The sequence below is a fragment of the Salvelinus sp. IW2-2015 genome, linkage group LG2 (genome assembly GCF_002910315.2).
Source record: "Salvelinus sp. IW2-2015 linkage group LG2, ASM291031v2, whole genome shotgun sequence".
Lineage (NCBI taxonomy): Eukaryota > Metazoa > Chordata > Actinopteri > Salmoniformes > Salmonidae > Salvelinus > Salvelinus sp. IW2-2015.
The window spans coordinates 13,633,148-13,655,464 of NC_036839.1; the positions used below are offsets into that span (position 1 = coordinate 13,633,148).

Sequence of the window (22,317 nt, forward strand, 5' to 3'; positions counted from 1 at the left end):
CCGGTGGGGCTGCCAATACCATGTTCTGGGTGTGGACAGGAAACCTTGGTGTGGCTCCTGTTGCAGGGTTGGGGCTGCCATTGGGGATAGGAGTGTTCCAGGCTTGTCCTGAGGATGGGAGTAGGGAGAGTAACCAAAACTAGCCTGGGAGGGAGGTTGTGGGGTGAATTGAAGAGGGTGGAACGCAGTATGGCAAACTCTCAGCATATGTAGGCTGACGATGTGAATGGGCTGGTCTGGTTGAGCTGTGCTGAGGCGGGCCTGGTCTGGTTGAGCTGTGCTGAGGCTGGCCTGGTCTGGTAGAGCTGTACTGAGGTGGGCCGGGTGTGGTGAAGCTGTGCTGAGGCGGGTCTGTTCTGGTTGAGCTGTGCTGAGGAGGGCCTGTTCTGTTGAGCTGTGCTGAGGCTGGCCTGGTCTGGTAGAGCTGTACTGAGGTGGGCCGGGTGTGGTGAAGCTGTGCTGAGGCAGGTCTGTTCTGTTGAGCTGTGCTGAGGCAGGTCTGTTCTGTTGAGCTGTGCTGAGGCGGGCGTGTTCTGGTTGAGCTGTGCTGAGGTGGGCCTGGTCTGGTAGAGTTGTACTGAGGTGGGTCGGGTGTAGTTGAGCTGTGCTGAGGCGGGCCTGTTCTGGTTGAGCTGTGCTGAGGCGGCCTGGTCTGGTTGAGCTGTGCTGAGGCGGGCCTGGTCTGTTTGAGCTGTGCTGAGGCGGCCTGGTCTGGTAGATTTGTGCTGAGGCAGGCCGGGACTGGTTGAGCTGTTCTGAGGTGGGCCGGGTGTGGTAAGCTGTGATGATGCGGGCCTGTTCTGGTAGAGCTCTGCTGTATGGGCCGGTCTGGTAGAGCTGGTTGTTGAGGCGGGCCTGGTCTGGTAGAGCTGTGCTGAGGCAAGCCTGGTCTAGTAGCATGGGAGGGAGGTTGTAGGGGGAATTGAAGAGGGTGGTGTGGAGGGCAGTGCGGAGGGCAGTGTGGCTGGCGATGTTCTTAACTCTGCATGTTGCCTCTTTGACTGAGTCTCCTGGGGGAGAAGTGGTGGAGGGTGGGTGGTGTGGGGGACAGTATTGCTGGCTGTTCTCCATTCTGTATGGCACCACCGGATCCAGGTCTAAAGGAGTGTCTGATTTGTCTCAGGGAGTTGGTGGCTGGTCTYTGGCTCCTGTGGGTGAGGTGGACTGGCCACCCAGAGCAGAATCCTTTAACGTCCTTGCGAAAGATGGGAACAGGTGTGCATTGTCGTAAAGACAGTCTAAGCTGAGGGTGGGATGGTGGGRCAGGTGTATGTTGGGCRATACCACACATTCCTGACAGAGGCTGGCATTTACCTTTTGGAGGATGGCAGGATGGAAATCTCTCCTCTGGAGCAGGGATATATTACAATCTCRGCAAGGGGGAAGATGGCTCTCTCTATCAGTCCCCTGGGTGATGCCACCCTCTCTTATTGGGCACGCATGTCATTGGTCCCTGTGTGAATGATGATATGGCTGGGGGAGTCAAGCTGGGCCACAGTCAAGAGCTCCAAAGCTCTCTAATTAAAACCTTCCATTGGAGTCCATCATTAATATAATGTCTGGTTTCTCATCAGGTCTGTGGAGGATGACAGGAGTGATGGGAGTAATTACATGCCATGAGATGGGGATGGAGGAGGTCAGCTGGGTTGGTGTATTGGTTGGTTGGGTTGGTTGGTTGGTGGGTTCCGATTCAGCTATTGGCTTGGTTCTAGGTTTTTGTGGGACTTTGTAGAGTGGATGGTGGTGGCTCGGAAATTCCTGCCTTAGCTCATGTAGCTCCTTCTGCAGGTTCTGCATGTAGCTGGTGTTGACTGTACCGGACAGTTCCTCTCTAAGTCTGTCCACTTCCATCCTGAGAGTCTGGTTGACCTCCTCAACATTCTTCACTGCACACTGCAGTTCCCTGATCTCCTCCCTATGCTGACGCACCAGGCTGATCTCCTCTAATAGATGCTGTGGTACTGCAGGTGTCACGTGTGAGAGGCATACTCAGGGCTGTGTCTGCTGCAGGCGAGGGAGGGAAAGGGACCCTAGGGACTACATACTGGGGCACAGATGGAGTGGAGCATGTTGTAGGTAGTGGCAGTGAAGAGGTTTTAAGTTCAGCAACAAGAGGTTTTGTATTTGGTCAAAGTAGCGGACAAATTGATCCAGGCTGGCCTCTGAACCTTGAACATCACAGTGCCGTTATAATAAATATTAATGTTACATTTGGGGGTGGAATCAATGTAGAGTTGTTTATTGTTCTGTTTTCTGACATTTTAAGTTAATTATTGGTATTTTGGAGAGCTGTGTGCCAAGCATTAGGATCATCTGTGTACTGGTGAACAGAAGGTCTTCTATTGTCTTCCCTCTGAGTCCCTCTGAGTCTCTGGGGATTCTCTTAGAAATTTATTTTTTCATTTATTTTTTGTAACATTTTCGTGGAGAAATTACAAGATTATGTTATAATACTGTTATTGCATCAAATGGTTGTTTTATGCAACAGAATCGGGTTCTTAGAACTCTATTGTGTCTGTGTGAACTGAGAGGAGKTTCTGAGATTTAACTCTAGCAACTGATTGATAATGGTCTTGTTGTCTCTCGGAGCCCGCATTCCAGAGAATGAGTTGGTGTTTGTGTACTGGGAGGTACCAGGATGGAGGTGACTCGGGTATGGATAATGATGAGGGGAACCTTGTTTTGGGGGCCAGACCGTGGTTTCCACACAATGAGAACAGTCTTTACAGCAGATACTGTCTGCTGTGAATTATTCATTTCTTTCATACGATTCATAACCTTGTGACCAATTCCACACATCTGTTGTTTGTCATGTGGACTAAGGGGGTGTATKTTTTCTATAAAATATCTTTGTATCCTTTGTGTCGGGGCTCTCAATCCAACAGTCACCATGTTGGGTCAACCGGCCATCGTTATTACTCTATCCCTTCCATATTAATACATTTTGAACAAAATTAATATCCTGATTGGTGATTGACCTTGTCTCTCCTCATTATTGATTAGAATGTCCACGACCCATTTTCAGGACACGTGATGGCAAGGTCTCTGAAACAATGCTTAGAGAATGAGTCAATCTTCATCCCCCTTGTGACCTCTTTAAACAATYCACTCTGCTCTAGAATGAGGTGCTTGTGCCTCTTGATGAAATAACTTATTTAAATAATGCACCTATAGAGATACATGCACTGTTTAAACAATMCACTTTTATGAATAATACAAATAAAGATGTTAAATGTGTTTTTCAATGAAACAACACGTTACACATAAATTAAGATACTCTCTCGATGTTTAGGATCTTCCCACCTCATTTTCAAGTGTTCCTTTGCTTGTTTGTTTGCTCGTCTGAATGCTTGTTTTCTTATCAAGGCCTGAAATGTCCTCCAGAAATCCCTCAGAAATCCTTACTCTTTTGCCCTGTGTTGGTTTTGTGTTTGTTTGTCTATGTCCTAACTCTTCTTGTTGTCCTTGTTGGGTTTATAGTCCACCCGGTTACCATTCCTTCCTTGCGTTGCCTGACGATTCAGCAGATGACCCTTGCAAGAACCAAGCCGATCAATCTCTCAAAACTAATTCCACAAAAGAAATGCATCTTCCAATTCCTCCAGATGTGCAGAACACAGCAATCAACAACAAAACACTAAACTGTTCACATACAGTGCTCTTCTTAAGTGCTGTTGCTCATGGAATTGGTCAACAATAGTCCAGGCAGCCTTGAAGAACATCTCTGTATCGAAGCATTTTTATGAGCAAGAGAAGTCTGAAAGCATCCAGAAGAGTGAGGTTAGGACAGTGTTATATGTAGAACTTCATGTCCATCTCTTAAATGAATTATCTTTAGTGCTCCCACTAGATAGGGTGTTTATGCTACGTTATAATGAAAACAAAAATTGATATAGGCGTACACGTTTTGTTATTTTGCTCAGCAGACTCTTCTTAAGGTTAAATTGGCATGGTAGCTTGTCCAATGAGGGAGAAGCATTCTCATATTACATATTTTTAACACTGATCTTCAAAAACAAAAATGTTATGAATCATAACATTTAGACATAAAAACAACCGTTCTAGATGGTGTAAGCTATACGTGACACTCTCCATGGTTATCTTGCTAATACACTGTGACATGGTTGTTACAGGGCTGTGTTGCTGAGGCCATACACAACTGCACTGACGCATAGCCAATTAAGAGGGGAATATGTAAGGGGAGGAGAGGGAAGGCATGCTAACCCTTTGTTTGGAGTCTCTTGGCCATGTGGCCATATCTCGCCTCAGTGAGACTGCTCCAAGCTAGTCATCGTAGCTTACTTTCATCTTTCATCAGTATCTTCCAATACTGTAAGTATTTTGCTAGCTAGATAGCTGATATTTGTCATCCAGTGGGCTGGAATGGCTAATCAGCTGGCAAAAGCTCATTGGACGCTAAAACAGATGATTTGGTGACCATTGGATTGGATTGGATTGGATTGGATTGAACAATGCCCCCTTGAGATGGAGATAGGAATTCATATGTGGATATGTAGGGTGACTAGGCAAGGATTTTGTCCTTGATGTGCTGTCCAATACTCCACCAATTCAGTGTTGATCGCTTTTTTGTCAGATGATAATTACATCAAGCCGGTCTAGAACAGGATTTATATCTTTGGAGAATAAACCAAGGTTGATTTATTGAAGAAATCTACCACAAAATAAATTCTAGGTTTTATTTAACATTCTATTAGAGTTCCATTTCTAGTTTGTTCTCACAGAGAAGTCTTTATGTAGTTGCCTGGAGATGCGACTACAACAGACTGGAGGAAGCTGCACTACTGTTACCTGATCTCAAATTAAAACCTGATCTGTTTTCATTTCATGTTTTAATCATTACTCTGATAGACTGGCTTCCATCTGCTAAACGCCTGACTCTYACGAGGGGAAAACACTCAATGCATTTTGAGACATACTGGGAGAAACCAAAGAGGCAAAGATCAATAAAAAATGCATGCGCCTCCTTTTGACCGCAGCCATCCTGGTCTCCTGCAGCAGCCAAATGTGGTACCCCCCCCCCCCCCCCATCTGGCAATTCTAGCAGATGGGCTGGACCATTTTTTAGTTGGGTGGGCTGGTCGAAATTGACACACACACAAATATTTGTTTTAATATAAAATGTGGTGACATGTCCGGCAGCCCATGGGCCTGTTAAGATTTTTGCTCAATTTCTCTGTTATACTAATCTATAACGAGCCTGGGTGGGCAATGGTCGTCCCCCTACCAAGATGGGCTTTACAGGTTTTCTGATAGGCTGAGCTGAGGTCACGCAAACTCCCATTCAAAGTCAAACGCTGCATCAGCCTAGAGACCTGCTCTGACTCTGCTAACAATGAAAAGGGTGACTTTAAACGTAGAAAGAGCACATTCTATTCTACATTGTCACCTCACTCAAACTTCCTATTTTTGGGGGGCGGACAAAACCATGATTTGGTCAAACAGTAAAGTGCATTATCCTTATGATTCCTGTAATAAAAGTGTGTGCCCTGCCCCTGTGCAATAAAATGTTGTTCTGATCARATAACACTTCAAAATGCAATTGCGGGAAAATCAAAGCTTTTGAAGTTTCATCCCCTTGTCCTTGTCGAAGAGAGGAGGGCCTCAGCTTTCTGTAGGTATCTGTAACGTGTACACTGGGAGTCGGGAAGCAAGTACAGGGAGTGCAAATGTAATAAATAAAAAAACTTGGAACAAAACAAGAAACAAGAAACACGAAAAGCGTACAGCCGGTCGCTTCTGCTGAGGCATGGGAGCCTMACGAGGCTCCRGCGCCTCAGCCGGCTAGTCAYGTTTCCACGCCTCAGCAGAAGCGACCAGCCCGTTCCTGGTCCTTTGGGGCCGRRCCTCTGGCCGGCGTTGTGCTGCGGCTAGAGCCACACGTCAGGTAGGGTGTACCATCACGTGTACTGCCGCTCCCCCTCTCCGGCGCTAGACGTCGCAAGATTATTACGCACACCTGCCACCATCGTTACGCACACCTGCGCCTCATGAGATTCACCTGGACTCCATCARCTTCCTGATTACCTCCCCTGTATATTTCACTTCCTCCCCTTGGTTCTTTCCTCAGGTGTTATTGACTCTGTTTCTGTTTCATGTCTGTACGCTTTTCGTGTTTCTTGTTTTGTTCCACGTTCATTTATTTATAACATTTGCACTCGCTGTACTTCCTCAGGTGCAGAACCCCAAATGAACTAGCCTATGATAGTTAGTGCATATAAAGATGTGCATAATTCATCTCTATTGAACGAAACAACTATTAAGTCAAATATAGCAACTGTAGTCTAATTGGCAACACAAAATTCATGACAATCACTGGATTAGGTTGCACAAAATATCTTGAGTCATGCATTCCTCATTGGATGTGCTAGATGAAACAACTTATTTCATGAATACCTCCATATTCTATGTATTACACTTCATAATAAAGCACCATAAATGACTTTATAAGATGATTATTCAGGATGTGGAGTCTGACCAAATCATGGGCTGGTGCCACCAACTGTAAAAGTTAGTGGCAGCAAGGATACCAAGGGGAAATGTTAATCTGAAGCCCTGAAATAGTAATTAACACTTAGGTTAGGTGTTGATTCAGGGGAACACACATGCCAAGAACTAATTGCTTGGCTTTTATAACGTATAAGGCTTAAGCAGACAGGCAGACAGAAACCAAAAGAAGCACAGTGACAMCAGTGTCTAAGTAGGGTATGTAGGGTCAGGATGTGGGCTGATGTGGATAAAATGCCGGTGGCGAATTATTGTCCCAGTCCGCCCTTGYGGGGAGACATCCCTTCAGCTCCTCAAAGGGGAGTTACCTTTGAAATCAGGCACCCACACACATACCTCAGCAACACGGCTAGCTAAGCTGGGACTGTTCCCATTATCCATTTAACTCCACCACACTGCTCAGTGTCAGCTTCCCTTTGTTCACACTCATTCAGTTACTAAGTATTATTACACCCCTCGGAATAGGATCGTTTTTGCAAAGCCCCCGCAAAGGAAGGCATTTACCTTATTGATTAGGGAATCTTCATGGAGAGCGAAGACATTGTGATTGTGGATTTATCTCCTCTCGCAATCATTTACTATTCAACACCTAGATAATAGATACAATTGCCCTGTGGCGAAGGTTTTGGCCATGTACCTCACTGTGGTCTTCATTGTCCTTCTGCCTTAATTTCTAAGCACACGCATAAGCAGCTTAACTTTTCTGCTTCCTTCAGGTCAAAAAGCTGGAGATGTGTGGCTGATGATGATGTCACTGGGCTTTCTTAATCACTTGACGGTGCATTTCAAGATCCGCCGGAGTTGGAACATGACAGTATGACAACCAAAAGAGATGCTAATAAGCGCGACTATTCCCATCTACAGTTTTATGTTAACAATTCTGCATGACAATGATTCATTTGATAGTGCTTCCCGTTAGACAGTAAGGGTGCGTAAGAGCGAGGGAGAGAGCACCTGAGGTCTAACACCACCGAGTTGTGAGTCATATGATTTAATATTGATTAGACACACACATCCTCTATTTCCTCTGCCGGGACCTATCGCTTATTCATCCTTATGCTCAACTATTTTTGTATGCTGTCAACACTGTCTCACCCCTCTTGTGTCTAATGTAATTTACATTAAAGCGATAGGCTTTTACAAAATGACCCACTGAGAATCAAAAAACTATTATTGGTTTGCAGGGGTTCTGATAGCTCAGAATGGGGTCAAACAAGGAGACAACAAACACAGCCACTTTCCAGTCCATCAGCTTTCATTTGTAGGAAGTGAGCTTGTGTCGATAGGGCCATTGCTCTCAAGGATGTCATGACGCTTGCATATGCGTTCCATCTACAGGAGCCTGTGGATTGTGTCCTTCCACAGCGCTATAATGCATTTACGCTGTACGCTGCTCACTCCTATTCACTGCAGTGCCATCCTTGACATGTTTATTCATGAGCTCCGCGACTCACTCTAGACTCCTCAGAGGAGTATTAAGAGTCATGTCTCGAGGCACAGGAAGGGGGGCGGGAGAGCAAGTGTAATGATTCCATTTGAATGTGTCTTATGGCTTTTACTCTGCTCCCATTCCTTATTAACCATGATCGACACATTGAGTTTATACAGAACCACACAGTGACTAAAGTGCCTTTAAAACTCTGCTCTTCATAGTGGTACATTTTCAAAGAGCCCCCTAGAGTATTTTGTGTAATTTTCTTTCTCCAGGATTCAAAAAATATATTTTCAACTTACTAGAGGAGRATCTGGCTCTGATTTCCACGTGATTAGCAGAAATCTGTCTAGGCTGATGACTGCTGCTTCAGGAAGATAAAAAATTGAACTATCTGGATGTTCCTGTACATCTACAGTCAGTTTAGGGAGCTGCAAAGCGCCAAGGCAAATGTTTCATTATGTACACAGTATAGTTAACCACATAAGAGAAGAAGATTACATTCACATTTGAGTCATTTAGCAGAACATAAATCCAGAGCYACTTACAGTAGCAATTAGGGTTAAGTGCCTTGCTCAAGGGCACATCGACAATTATTTCACCTAGACGGCTCGGGGATTGGAACCAGCAATTTTTTGTTTACTGGCCCAACACTCAACTGCTAGGCTACCTGCCATGAGCCAAGGCACAAAAAAAATTCAACCTGACTTKCTGTCGTCATATACTATACCCCGAAAAGGGGAGCGACATCACATTGACTTGGATGGGTGTTATACTGACCAAAAAACACTCTGCCTGAAGATGATATTAGTGGCATTACATGTGTAGATGTGTCATTGAATATCAACATCATTTTAATTCACTGCGACTTCACAGAGGGCGGCAGTACTGCTGCCTGTACTGAAAACAGTTCATATCATGTCTAGAGTTTAGCTAAAAAAGCACTCCACCCATGTGGAACACAGTGGCCCAAGGAAATGGAAGCCAAAGAGGACTGAAGGTCCTCACGAGAACAGTCAAACAGGGCTAGAAGAGGAAAAACAACATCTGCTTTTGGAGTGAAAAATGAGATGTATTTTGGTTTTGTTTTGCCAGAGGAGTCAAGGACCTGGAGCATATGACGGAATAACATTGCCTCATAGACATACTGTACAGTTACGGCAACTCCTTGTCCTTGTATTTGTGTGGTAATGAGAAAAGCCCAGAGTTTTTTCAGGTCAGTTCATGTGGTCAGGAAAAAACATAAAATTAGGAAATAGAACAGTAATTTKATAGGATCTCTGTGGGAAAAACTCTGAACCGACAGTTAAATCCAATTTGTGTAGGAAACAAATTGAGAGGAAAACAGAAAAGCCCACCTGTGAAGCTGGTGTGCATCCCAAATGCCACATTTTTGGAAATATAGTGCATACATTTTGTGCACTGTGTAGGGAATAGGGTACTATTTGGAAACAACACTGGTCTGTGACATGTTTACAGTTCCAGTCTGATGATGGTACATTGGGTACTAAATTAATTGTTTTGTTCATATTGTGGCTGGACTTGGCTGTCTCTCCACTGTTGAGAGATTTTGTGGGATGGTATTCACATACTGCAGACATTCATTGATTTATTTTCACTGTGAAACAAGACTGTGCATTGAATCGCTATGAGCTATTTGTATCCTCATTAAAATAGTCTAGAACAGCCTTGGAGGCAGGAAGGTGAGTCTAAGCAAACTGTGCGCTAGACCAGAGGGAACTGAGACAGCACTTTCCATTCCTCTGTCAGAAAGTAACACACTACTCCCTATTGTGTCATGGCAGCTGACCAAGCCCTGTTAACCTTGTCAGAGTCAAAATTCACTCTCTCTGCTGCATGTATCTTTGTCACAACTAGGACTAAGATGAAGTAAACTACCATTTTACACCTGCCATACATAAAATACATCTGAAATTGACATGATCTGCTGGTTAATACTGCTAGATGCTGAATGTCACTTTAATACCTCTCATATGCCATGGTCTTTATACATTGTCATGTTCAGACTTCTGGTATTGTCTGCCAAGCCACTGATTACACCTCCATTATGCAATGGCAAATGCTTTTTATCAAGCCAGAGATCATTGTCCTAGTCTAGCTTGCTTCCTCGCTTAGAGTATAATAACATTCCCTGAAACTCTCTCATGACATCGTACCTCATAATCAGAACGATGATATCAGTTATGGTTTAAGACAGGAATTGTAACTGATGGTAGCTACATATAATATTTCCCAGACATAGCATATTTCAGTAAATCCAAGGGAAGATCCACATCATACATGGATAGGAAATGTTTTTCCACAATTTGTTATGGATAGATTGTTTTTGTTCTTTCCTATAAATGTTGTTTTCCAAYAAAAAAATACCCAACCCTTGAATTGGCTTGTGGATTATTATAATTATCTTGTCATAGACGAAATACTCACATAACAYCCACAGTTTACTGCACAGTGGTCCACTGTACAGAAGATCAGAAAAGTAGCATCTGCACGAATAGCGACATTTATTACGCAGGTCAATGGAGACAAACACTTGATGGAAAGAAAGGCTCTCATTACTTCTCGTTGTCAAGTGCCCTGTCAAGACTGTGTCACCTCATCTCTACTGTGTTCACTGACTGTGTCTCTAATAGGATAAAGCCACATTTAAGAGCTCAGCTAACCAAAACCAGGTAGCATCCCAAATGACAGCCTATTCCCTATATGGCGCACTAGAATCCACAGGTCTCTGGTCAAAAGTACAAAAGTAGTGCACTACATAGAGAATAGGATGCCATTTGGGACACATTTGAAATGATTAAGGGGGCTGTCTTGTGGTGGGACTGTAGTTTATGGTTTCTCAGAGGCAGCCTGTCACACCTAGTGCGTACCACCACCTCTTCTGTCTGTTGCTGGCCTGGTTGACTGACTCACCATCTTTGCGGTGATATGTGATTTCCACCTTGCGCTCCTCTGAGCCCATCAGAGCCTGGTCCACCTGGCTGATGGCATGTGTGTCCGTGTGATCGCCGTGGAGGAAGTCACAGGTGCACGGCTTCTGCATGACATCCGGTCTGGAATAGCCGGTCATCTCACAGAAGCCGTCATTACAGTAGATGATCGCACAGTTCTGTACCCGGGCATTGGCTATAACAAATTTCCTATCTGTAAGAACACAAAAACAATACACAATGCTATCAAACCAATCTTTATGTACAGCAGTCTAGAGGTAATACATTACAATTTGAGAGTTTTTGAACATTGCTGTATTTGTAAACTGAAGACAGTCCAATACTTGATTTTATTATTASAAAGGTGATATATATTTTTTAATCATTTTTTAGACTTTTTGAAACAACTCTTGATTGACTTGAAGCATACAGGAGCATAGGAGATAAAAAAATAATAATAATAATTGATTGGACTAATATATTRATTTTCTACACACCCAAAACGCTTTACATAGTAAGGGGGAGGCTCAAATCAATCATCCACCACTAATGATACTAAATAGATAGTAAATAGATAGTAATAGATAATAAAGATATAGTAAAGCTCAACAAAGTACATTATTGACACTTGATTTGTCACTAACAAATTGCTTTCAATTAACAAACCCCATTCTCAATTGGACAAGTTCAAACTGTTTTTAAAACGTAACTTCATTTCCAAACAGACTGATATACACGACTGCCACAATGCCAAGAATAACACTTTAGATTAAAATGATGACACTTGGGATGGTATACTTACTCTGTCCCTCGAATTTCCGTATTATTATTCCAAGAAATGTATTTTGTGGCGCAACGTGACCTCTCCGAACAGGCATGATTATTCCGTGGTCTTGTATAAAGGCGCTTTCGCAATGAGACCTGAAGTTACTGTTGTAGCTTCCTCTTCTTTATATGTCCTTTGTCACAAATCATAGCCTTCTCGACGCACACGTACTTTCCACTTTAAATGACCTTTCCCAAATTCACAAGAATACGCTTTAGCCTGCATGCATACCGGAGCATTTGAATGACTCCTTGCCGATACGCACGGAATCGGGGAGGATTGCCTGGGTCAGATGTAGTTTGTAAACCATTTCTAGTTGAAGATGGATGCGATCTTGACGTTCTCTGTGGTGATGTGGTGGACGACTAGAGGACAGGGGCTGATATGCCAGGGGAGTGACGTTACCCCTAGGGGCTTAGCGAACAGCGCTGCCACCTCGGGTAAGGTTCATTCTTAGTGCTGAGAAAGCATACATCAGTCAGGCAATCTCGAAAACCTGTACAGTATGTCCTCTTCAGTGCGCATGTAAGACGTGCTCAATGAGTTGCATCTTTGAGTTGGAGCCACGTGGTTTTTATTTACGTACAGTATAGCATCCATGGACAGAATATTCATGAAAAAGCTTTGAGTTCATAGTACAAATAAAGTACAAAGTACACGATAAATGAAATATGTACTTCATCCATCGTATTTGTTATGTCATTAATATACAGCTTGAGCGTTACCATTTCAAACTGAATACATGAAAGCGTTCTGTAACAAATTGTGAGTGGCCTACTGTATGCTGTAGCCTAGTAATAGCGCACGAGGACTTGTCCATGGTGCTGAATTTTCAYCGATGACACATGGGCGCAATTGAGACCTCTTGATTTCCTTATAAAATATTGTTTAGCATTGATTATATAGCCTATTGACAGTTTTTAATTATTTGTATAGTTCTACCTTGTTGTGTAGCAAAACATCATTTAAATTGACTCAGTAGGTGTTGCATTCCAATTTATATGAAACCCATACCTGTCTAATACACAGCTCAGATAATCTCCATACAAATATGCAAATGAGGGCAGAATGAAAAGCCCTTCATACTGTCCTGCAACATCTGTCCATGTATTTCAGTATAGGAGCTCATCGCCTATCTGCTCCATTAAGAAAACGGGTTGAATGAAGGCATGACTGACAAACACAACAATATGTATAATAGAGAGCCTTGGCATGTGTGCTGCACGTGTCCCCTTCTCTTCTCATTTCACTGTCAGCTATTACAAAGTCTTACATAATATTTTGTCTTCCAGCATTCTTTTTTCCCCAGCACTGCTATTTTAATCTATCTGATATTTATATCAGCACTTTTGAACTGCAAGCAAATGTACAACACAATAAATATATACTCTAATCTCAATTTAGCCATATTTTGGCATCTGGCAATACATAAACTATATATACAAAAGTATGTGGACACCCCTTAACATTGGTGGATTCGCTATTTCAGCCACACCCGTTTCTGACAGGTGTATAAAATCAATATGAGGCAGCCATCATTCAGCACCCTCCTTACATAATGTTATTGCCATCTGTTTCCATTCTCCGGGCCACATGCGCTGATGTTACAACAACCCTAACACACAATAAAGCCATCACACTCAACAGGGCTCCTGGACAGGCCTCTGAAATAGCCCCTAATGGCAGGAGGTCTGCAATTTACATAGTGATACATGACTCAGTGTCTATATTGTAGGTGTCTCCGTTTAKAATCATATTAGATGCCTGAGGGAAGTAGGCGGAAGAGGGAAGACTTCTGAAGTACTACTTGTTTCGACTGCCTACAGTTGAAGTCGGAAGTTTACATACACCTTAGTCAAATACATTTAAAGTACATTTTTCACAATTCCTGACATTTGATCCTAGTAAAAATGAACTGTCTTAGGTCAGTTAGGCTCACCACTTTATTTTAAGAATGTGAAATGTCAGAATAATTGTAGAGAGAACGATTTATTTCAGCTTTTATTTCTTTCATCACATTCCCAGTGGGTCAGAAGTTTACATACACTCAATTAGTAATTGATAGCATTGCTTTTAAATTGTTTAACTTGTGTCAAACGTTTCGGGTAGACTTCCACAAGCTTCCCACAATAAGTTGGGTGAATTTTGGCCCATTCCGCCTGACAGAGCTGGTGTAACGGAGTCATTTTTGTTATCCTCCTTGCTCGCACACGCTTTTTCAGTTCTGCCCACATATTTTCTATAGGATTGAGGTCAGGGCTTTGTGATGGCCACTCCAATACCTTGACTTTGTTGTCCTTAAGCCATTTTGCCACAACGTTGGAAGTATGCTTGGAAGACCCATTTGTGACCAAGCTTTAACTTCCTGACTGATGTCTTGAGATGTTGCTTCAATATATCCACATAATTTTCCTCCCTCATGAAGKCATCTATTTTGTGAAGTGCACCAGTCCCTGATGGTGTTCTTCGGCCTGCAGGTCTCCCCCTTTTTCCTCCAAACATAACGATGGTCATTATGGCCAAACAGTTCTATTTTTGTTTCATCAGACCAGAGGACATTTCTCCAAAAAGTACAATATTTTTACCCATGTGCAGTTGCAAACCGTAGTCTGGCTTTTTTATGGCGGTTTTGGAGCAGTGGCTTCTTCCTTGCTGAGCGGCCTTTCAGGTTATGTCGATATAGGACTCATTTTACTGTGGATATAGATACTTTTGTACCTGTTTCCTCCAGCATCTTCACAAGGTGGTTTATACTTGCGTACTATTGTTTGTACAGATGAACGTGGTGCCTTCAGGCGTTTGGAAATTGCTAATAAGGATGAACCAGACTTGTGGAGGTCTACAATTTCTTTTCTGAGGTCTTGGCTGATTTCTTTTGATTTTCCCATGATGTCAAGCAAAGAGGCACTGGGTTTGAAGGTAGGCCTTGAAATACATCCACAGGTACACCTCCAATTGACTCAAATGATGTCAATTAGCCTATCAGAAGCTTCTAAAGCCATGACATCATTTTCTAGAATTTCCCAAGCTGTTTAAAGGCACAGTCAATTTATGTAAACTTCTGGCCCACTAGAATTGTGAACAGTGAATTATAAGTGAAATAATCTGTCTGTAAACAATTGTTGGGAAAATGACTGGTGTCATGCACAAAGTAGATGTCCAGACCGACTTGCCAAAACTATAGTTTGTTAACAAGAAATTTGTGGAGTGGTTGAAAAACTAGTTTTAATGATGAAACTAGTTTTAATCAACCTAAGTGTATGTAAACTTTCGACTTCAACTGTAGCCATGCAATCTCCATAGACAAACATTGGCAGTAGAATGGCCTTACTGAAGAACTCAGTGACTTTCAATATGGCACCGTCATAGGATGCCTCCTTTCCAACAAGTCAGTTAATAAAKATTTCTGTKCTGCTAGAGCTGCCCCAGCCAACTMTAWGTGCTGTTATTGTGAAGTGGAAACTTATAGGAGCAACAACAGCTCAGCAGCGAATTGGTAGGCCACACAAGTTCACAGAACGGGACCGCCTAGTGCTGAAGCGCGCAGCGCGTAAAAATCATCTGTCCTTGGTTGCAACACTCAATACCAATTTCCAAGCAAAGACAGCACAATAAATGTTTATTGGGAGCTTCATGAAATGSGTTTCCATGGTGTCARGCCCTGGCCTTAGAGAGACTTTTATTCTCAAATTGGGTTAGGTCMMGGTGTGACTAGGGTGGMTACTCTAGTTTWGTTATTTCTATGTTGGCCTGGTATGGTTCCCAATCAGAGGCAGCTGTCTATCGTTGTCTCTGATTGGGGATCATATTTAGGCAGCCTTTTRTTGTATTATTGCCTTTGAGCACGACAAAGCTGCACGTTCGTTTCTTTGCTCGTTATTGTTTTTGTGCCGGTTCTCATAATAAAAGATGATGAACCCAAACAACGCTGCATTTTGGTCCGGTTCTTACAACAACGTTCGTGACATATGGCCAAGCAGCCGCACACAAGCCTAAGATCYCTATGCGCAATCCCAAGTGTTGGCTGGAGTGGTGTAAGGCTTGCCACCATTGGACTCTGGAGCAGTGGAAGTGCGTTCTCTGCGGTGATGAATCACGCTTCACCTGTCCAACGGATTAATCTGGGTTTGGTGGATGCCAGGAGAATGCTACCTGCCCCAATGCAAAGTGCCAAATGTAAAGTTTGGTGGAGGAAGATTTTTTTTYAATTAATTGTTTTTCATTGTTCGGGCTAGGCCCCTTAGTTCCAGTGAATGGAAATCTTAACGCTACAGCATACAATGACATTCTAGACGATTCTGTGCTTCCAACTTTGTGGCAACAGTTTGGGAAAGGTCCTTTCCTGTTTCAGCATGACAATGCCCACGTGCACAAAGTGAGGTCCATACAGAAATGGTTTGTCGAGATCGGTATGGAAGAACTTGACWGGCCTGCACAGAGGCCTAACCTCAACCCCATCGAACACCTTTAGGATGAATTGGAACGCCGACAGTGAGCCAGGCCTAATCGCCCAATATCAGTGGCCTACCTCACTGCTCTTGTAGCTGAATGGAAGCAAGTCCCCGCAGAAATGTTCCAACATCTAAAGCCTTCCCAAAAGAGTGGAGGCTGTTATATTGAAAAGGGGGGGACCCACTCCATATTAATGCCCATGATTTGGAATGAGATGTTCAAACGAGCAGGTGTCCGCATAATTTTGGTKATGTAGTGTATTTGTAGACCCAGAGTGAATGTGAGTGTATTTTAGCCCTCAGCTGGTGTGTCGTGATCTCTGCAAGGCGTGGTGGTGCCACTGTGTATTAGCAGTGCTGTTGGTGTGGCTTACAGGGAAACACAGCCCTCCTCTGGCCTCAGAGCTTTATCTGTGGGCTTTTATTCAATCACAGTTGCATGAAGAGAATCAGTAAGCCTCCCTCATTACTCATTCTACAGTTATACCAGTTACACTGGGACCTTGCAGATATGTACCAGGGCGGTCATCATTCACCCAAAATCAAGTTATGGYTTATGGGGAAAATCTTGGCATGCTTTTTCATGTCATCCATACAGTACAATTAAAGCTGAATTTCTTATGTGGAAATAGATACATGCTCMGAAGAGTGCAAGACTTGACTAATGCATCATAGTCACATGAGTGTGTTTGATTTATGTGATAAAATATGCTGAGTGTTTACGGCAGAGGAGAAGCTTCGGGTGGGTGAGGGGCTATATCTACTGACCTCATTTGAGTGTTCCACACAAGGCAAATAGTCCCCCACCGAGCCCTTAGTGCCCTTGGGTATGGACATTACAGATGCTCCAATCTGTCCCTCATCTCTCAGCAGCCAGCATCCTGTGTGTGAAAGACTGGAAATAGATCTAGCTGGCACAGCTGGAACTATGATGGCTGGCGCTCACTTTGATTGCGAACCATGACATTGCGAGGGCACCTACTTACCAGCAGTGGTTTGATCTCTCTAATGGCTGCCTGTTACTGATGTTCTAATTAGTCGCATATTGCATTTTTTGAAAAATACTGTTTTAATTGAACCTTTATTTAACTAGGCAAGTCAGTTAAGAACAAGTTCTTATTTGCAATGACGGCCTACCTCAGCCAAACCCAGACAATATTGGGCCAATTGTGGGCTGCAATTGTGCGCTATGGGAATCCCAATCACGGCCAGATGTGATACAGCCTGGATTTGAACCAGGAACTGTAGCGACACCTCTTGCACTGAGATGCAGTGCTTCAGACCGCTGTACCACTCGGGAGCCTTAAAGAGTAGTTCCCTGACCGGGAATCAAACCCGGGCCGCGGCGGTGAGAGTGCCGAATCCTAACCACAAAATGCTTATATAGGGGATATTGACATTGGCTTGTTTGGACAAAAATACAAAAAAGTTATCATTTGGAGACTGGCCAGGTAAACAAAAACCAAAGCATGGATTGCTGTCTTACCTTGTCCATACACATCTTACAGGGTAAAMAAACCAATATATAATTTTGTAATTTGGGTGAGCAGTCCCTTTAACTAACAGCCATTAAAAGCATATGATGCATTGTAGAATACAATATACTGTTTGTACTACTGTATCTGTACTGCTGGAGGGATGTCAGAGACTCACAGAACTATAGAAGTAGAAGTTATGAGGCTTATAACATTGGCAAACAGATAGTGCCAGTAGGTTAAATGACATGAATGATCTCCCTTGAGTGATGCTGGACACATATCCCCAGGTCCTCCTCTATTACATTGAAGGGAGCAGTTACTCTGATCTATTGTTCCCTATGCAGAGTCTGGAGTAGTCTGACATTAAAGACATTCTCCGAGACTTTGGCGAATTGGAACCTTGAAACCTCGTCGTTATTGTTAAAACCTCCCTTTGGGCTGGATGTGTCAATGTGTAGTTCATACATGCATAATCTATGAGCAGAATTACTGTTTTTACCTCAATTAGCCATGAAATCCCTAGTTTGAAAGCAACAGTTTTTTGGAAGCTGTGCGGTGGCATTTTCCCTATTTAGGGAATCTACACACATTTTAGTGACGTACTGCAAGCTTGGCCCACATGGTCCTGCCCCCTAGCAWTTTGAGTTCCAGGCAATGAGTTTCAGCCCCTCACCATTTGAGTYACAGCTAGCTAGATGCATGAGTTGGCACAAGACTGACGAGACTGCAGCTAGCTAACAGAGTCGTTGCATGGATTGGGTAAACAATTGCTATTACTTTCAAAATGTCATCCAAAGGGGTAAGGTGTACAAGCTATGATCGTGTTTTTATCAACACGGATTTATGAACTGATGTGTTTTATACAACTGGGGGGTAGGGGCYTAATAAAAATATATTAAAAAGGGGAATAGAAATTATGCAAGTAGTGTTATTTGAAAGACTTCAATTATATCTGCTAATTTGGTAGCTGATCTATCCCCTAAAAAACAACAACAACAATAACAACATCAAAAACATGGCTGTTTGTTAGTCGAGCTAGGCTAGCTATAGCCAGAGCCATATACAGTGCATTCGGAAAGWATTCAGACCCCTTGAATTTTTCCACATTTTGCTACATTACTGCCATATTCTAAAATGGATTAAATAGTTTTCCCCCCCCTCATCCATCTACACACATTTTGCTCAGGACCTCAGGCTGGGGCGAAGGTTCACCTTCCAACAGGAKAACGACTCTAAGCACACAGCCAAGACAATGTGGCTTCGGGATAAGTCTCTGAATGTCCTTGAGTGGCCCAGCCAGAGCCTGGACTTGAACCCGATCGAACATCTCTGGAGCGACCTGAAAATAGCTGTTCAGCAACACTCCCCATCCAACCTGACAGAGSTTGAGAGGATCTGCAGAGACGAATGTGAGAAATTCCCCAAATACAGGTGTGCCAAGCTTGTAGCGTCATACCCAACGAGACTTGGGGCTGTAATCGCTGCCAAAGGTGCTTCAACAAAGTACCGAGTAAAGGGTCTGAATACTTATGTAAATGTGATATTTCATTTTTTTCTCCAAAAAGATGTATTAGCTAAAGTGTCTTAAAATCTGTTTTTGCTTTGTTATTATGGGGTGTTGTGTGTAGATTGATTTTAGAATAGGGCTGTAACATAAACTGTGGAAATAGTTAGAGGTCTGAATTCTTCCAAATGCACTCTATATAGAGCCAGAATTAGAAGCACAAGATACATGGCTCTCTAGCCAGTTAGCTAGCTATGTTATCAGAATAAGGCTCTAGATTATTTGAAAAMAAATAGAAAGGAAAATACCAAAAGCTACAGATGGGGGCCACAGTAGGATGTGCATTTGCATTTGCGCTCAGCATGGCAACAAGTCAATAGATATATCATAGGCCTAATTTTTTTATAAAATGCATAACTCTCGTGCCCACTGTAATGTAGGGATATTCGATATCATGAATMATATCATTATTCAATATCATTCCAGTYGGCTATGAAACATMTTCTAGCACACTAGCCCATCCTGTTGCACCTCTATAACTGTACAACGTATGGAACCTTTGAAAGGGTCTATGAATCATACGCATTATTATATGGGTACCCCTGAAGCATGTAACTAAAGTGAGTAGCCAAATTCATGTAAAAGCATTATACAGAACTAATTGTTTGACAGTATATTTTCACATACAGCAGCAGTCAAACGTTTGGACACCTGCTGTACTCATTACAGGGTTTTTCTTTATTTTMACTATTTTCTACATTGTAGAATAATAGTGAAGACATCAAAACTATGAAATAACACYATATGYAATTGTGTAGTTGTCACGCCCTGGCCTTAGTTATCTTTGTTTTCTTTATTATTTTAGTTGGGTCAGGGTGTGACATGGGGGATGTTTGTGTGTTTTTGTCTAGTCGAGGGTGTTTGTAGTGTCTAGGGGGTTTTGGTAGAGTTTATGGGGTTGTGTTCAGTGTAGGTGTCTAGGTATGTCTATGGTTGCCTGAGTGGTTCTCAATCAGAGACAGCTGTCTATCGTTGTCTCTGATTGGGAGCCATATTTAAGGCAGCCATAGGCATTAGACAGGTTGTGGGTAATTGTCTATGTCTATGTTGCATGTGTGCACGTAGTTTGTATAGCTTCACGATCGTTTGTTGTTTTTGTATTAGTTTGTCAGTGTTCTTCAGTTGTCGTCTTCGTTATATTAAAAGAAGATGTATTCATATCACGCTGCGCCTTGGTCCACTCTTTCACCTCAAGACGATCGTGACAGAATTACCCACCACAAAAGGACCAAGCAGCATGTTAAGCAGCAGCAGGAACAACATACACAGGATTCATGGACTTGGGAGGAAGTACTGGACGGTAAGGGATCTGGGCACAACCGGGAGAATAGCCTCCCTCATGAAGAGCTGGAGGCAGCTAAAGCCGAGAGGAGGCGATATGAGGAGCAGCACGGAAGCGAGGCTGGAAGCCTGAGAGTCAAACCCAAAATTTCTTGGGGGGAGGCTACAAGGGGGTCAGGTAGGAGTCAGGTAGGAGACCTGCGCCAACTCCCCGTGCTTACCGTGGGAAGCGAGAGTACGGGCAGACCGTGTTTATGCGGTAGAGCGCACGGTGTCTCCTGTACGTGTGCATAGCCCGGTGCGGTATATTCCAGCTCCTCGTATCGGCCGGGCTAGATTGGGCATTGAGCCAGGTGCCATGAAGCCGGCTCAACGCGTCTGGTCTCCAGTGCGTCTCCTCGGGCCGGCATACATGGCACCAGCCTTACGCATGGTGTCCCCGGTTCGCCAACACAGCCCAGTGCGGGTTATTCCACCTCCCCGCACTGGTCGGGCTACGGGGACCATTCAACAGGCAAGGTTGGGCAGGCTCAGTGCTCAAGGGAGCAGTACGCCTGCACGGTCCGGTATATCCGGCGCCACTCCCCGCCCAGCCCAGTACCACCCAGTGCCAACACCACGCACCAGGCTTCCAGTGCGGTCCAGAGCCCTGTTCCTCCTCCACGCACTCGCCCTATGGTGCGTGTCTCCAGCCCGGTACCACCAGTTCCGGCACCATGCACCAAGCCTCCTGTGCGTCTCCAGAGTCCTGTGCGTCCGTTTGCTGCTCCCCGCACTAGCCTTGAGGGCGTGTCCTTAGCCCGGTACCACCAGTTCCGGCACCACGCACCAGGCCTACTGTGCGCTCAGCCGGCCAGAGTCTGCCTTCTGCCCAGCGCCGTCTGCGGTGTCCATCTGTCCAGCACCGTCTGAGCTGCCCGTCTGTCCTGAGCCTTCAAAGCCGCCCGTCTGTCCTGAGCCTTCAAAAGCCGCCTTGCCCAGCACCGTCTGAGCTGCCCGGCTGTCCTGAGCCTTCAGAGCCGTCCGTCAGTCAGAGCCGCTAGAGCCGTCCGTCAGTCAGGAGCCGCTAGAGCCGTCCGTCAGTCAGGACCGCTAGAGCGTCCGTCAGTCAGGAGCAGCCAGAGCCGTCCGTCAGTCAGGAGCAACCAGAGCCGCCCGCCAGTCAGGAGCAGCCAGAGCCGCCCGCCAGTCAGGAGCAGCCAGAGCCGCCCGCCAGTCAGGAGCAGCCAGAGCCGCCCGCCAGTCAGGAGCAGCCAGAGCCGCCCGCCAGTAGGAGCAGCCAGACCGCCCGCCAGTCAGGAGCAGAGACCGCCCGCCAGAGCAGCCAGAGCCGCCCGCCAGTCAGGAGCAGCCAGAGCCGCCCGCCAGTCAGGAGCAGCCAGAGCCGCCCGCCAGTCAGGAGCAGCCAGAGCCTCCCGCCAGTCAGGAGCAGCCAGAGCCTCCCGCCAGCCAGGAGCAGCCAGAGCCTCGCCAGCCATGACCAGTAAGAGCCGTCAGCCAGCCATGACCAGCCAGAGCCGTCAGCCAGCCATGACCAGCCCAAAGCCGTCAGCCACCATGACCGCCAGAGCCGTCAGCCAGCCATGACCAGCCAGAGCGTCAGCAGCCATGACCAGCCAGAGCCGTCACCAGCCATGACCAGCCAGAGCCGTCAGCCAGCCATGACCAGCCAGAGCCAGCCAGCCAGAGGTGCCAGAGCCAGCCAGCTAGGATCCGCCAGAGCCTGCATCAGCCAGGATCCGCCAGAGCCTGCAGTCAGCCAGCGATGCAAAATCGCTCTTCAGTCTGGAGCTGCCGGAGGCGTCCTTC

The 22,317-nt window shown here is 44.7% G+C and overlaps 1 protein-coding gene across 1 annotated transcript in view; it reads right to left on the reverse strand.

The window, feature by feature from the left end:
• LOC111972743 (voltage-gated inwardly rectifying potassium channel KCNH7) overlaps positions 1 to 12,136 on the reverse strand; it is a 127,212-nt gene extending 115,076 nt beyond the window's left edge. Inside the window, exons 1-2 of the mRNA XM_070449339.1 lie at positions 11,711 to 12,136; positions 10,892 to 11,122 (exon numbers count right to left, since the gene is read on the reverse strand). Of these exons, the coding sequence (XP_070305440.1) occupies positions 10,892 to 11,122; positions 11,711 to 11,786 (307 nt within the window). The 5' untranslated portion in view covers positions 11,787 to 12,136. The remainder of the gene's footprint in view (positions 1 to 10,891; positions 11,123 to 11,710) is intronic.
• Between the last annotated feature and the right edge of the window lie 10,181 nt (positions 12,137 to 22,317).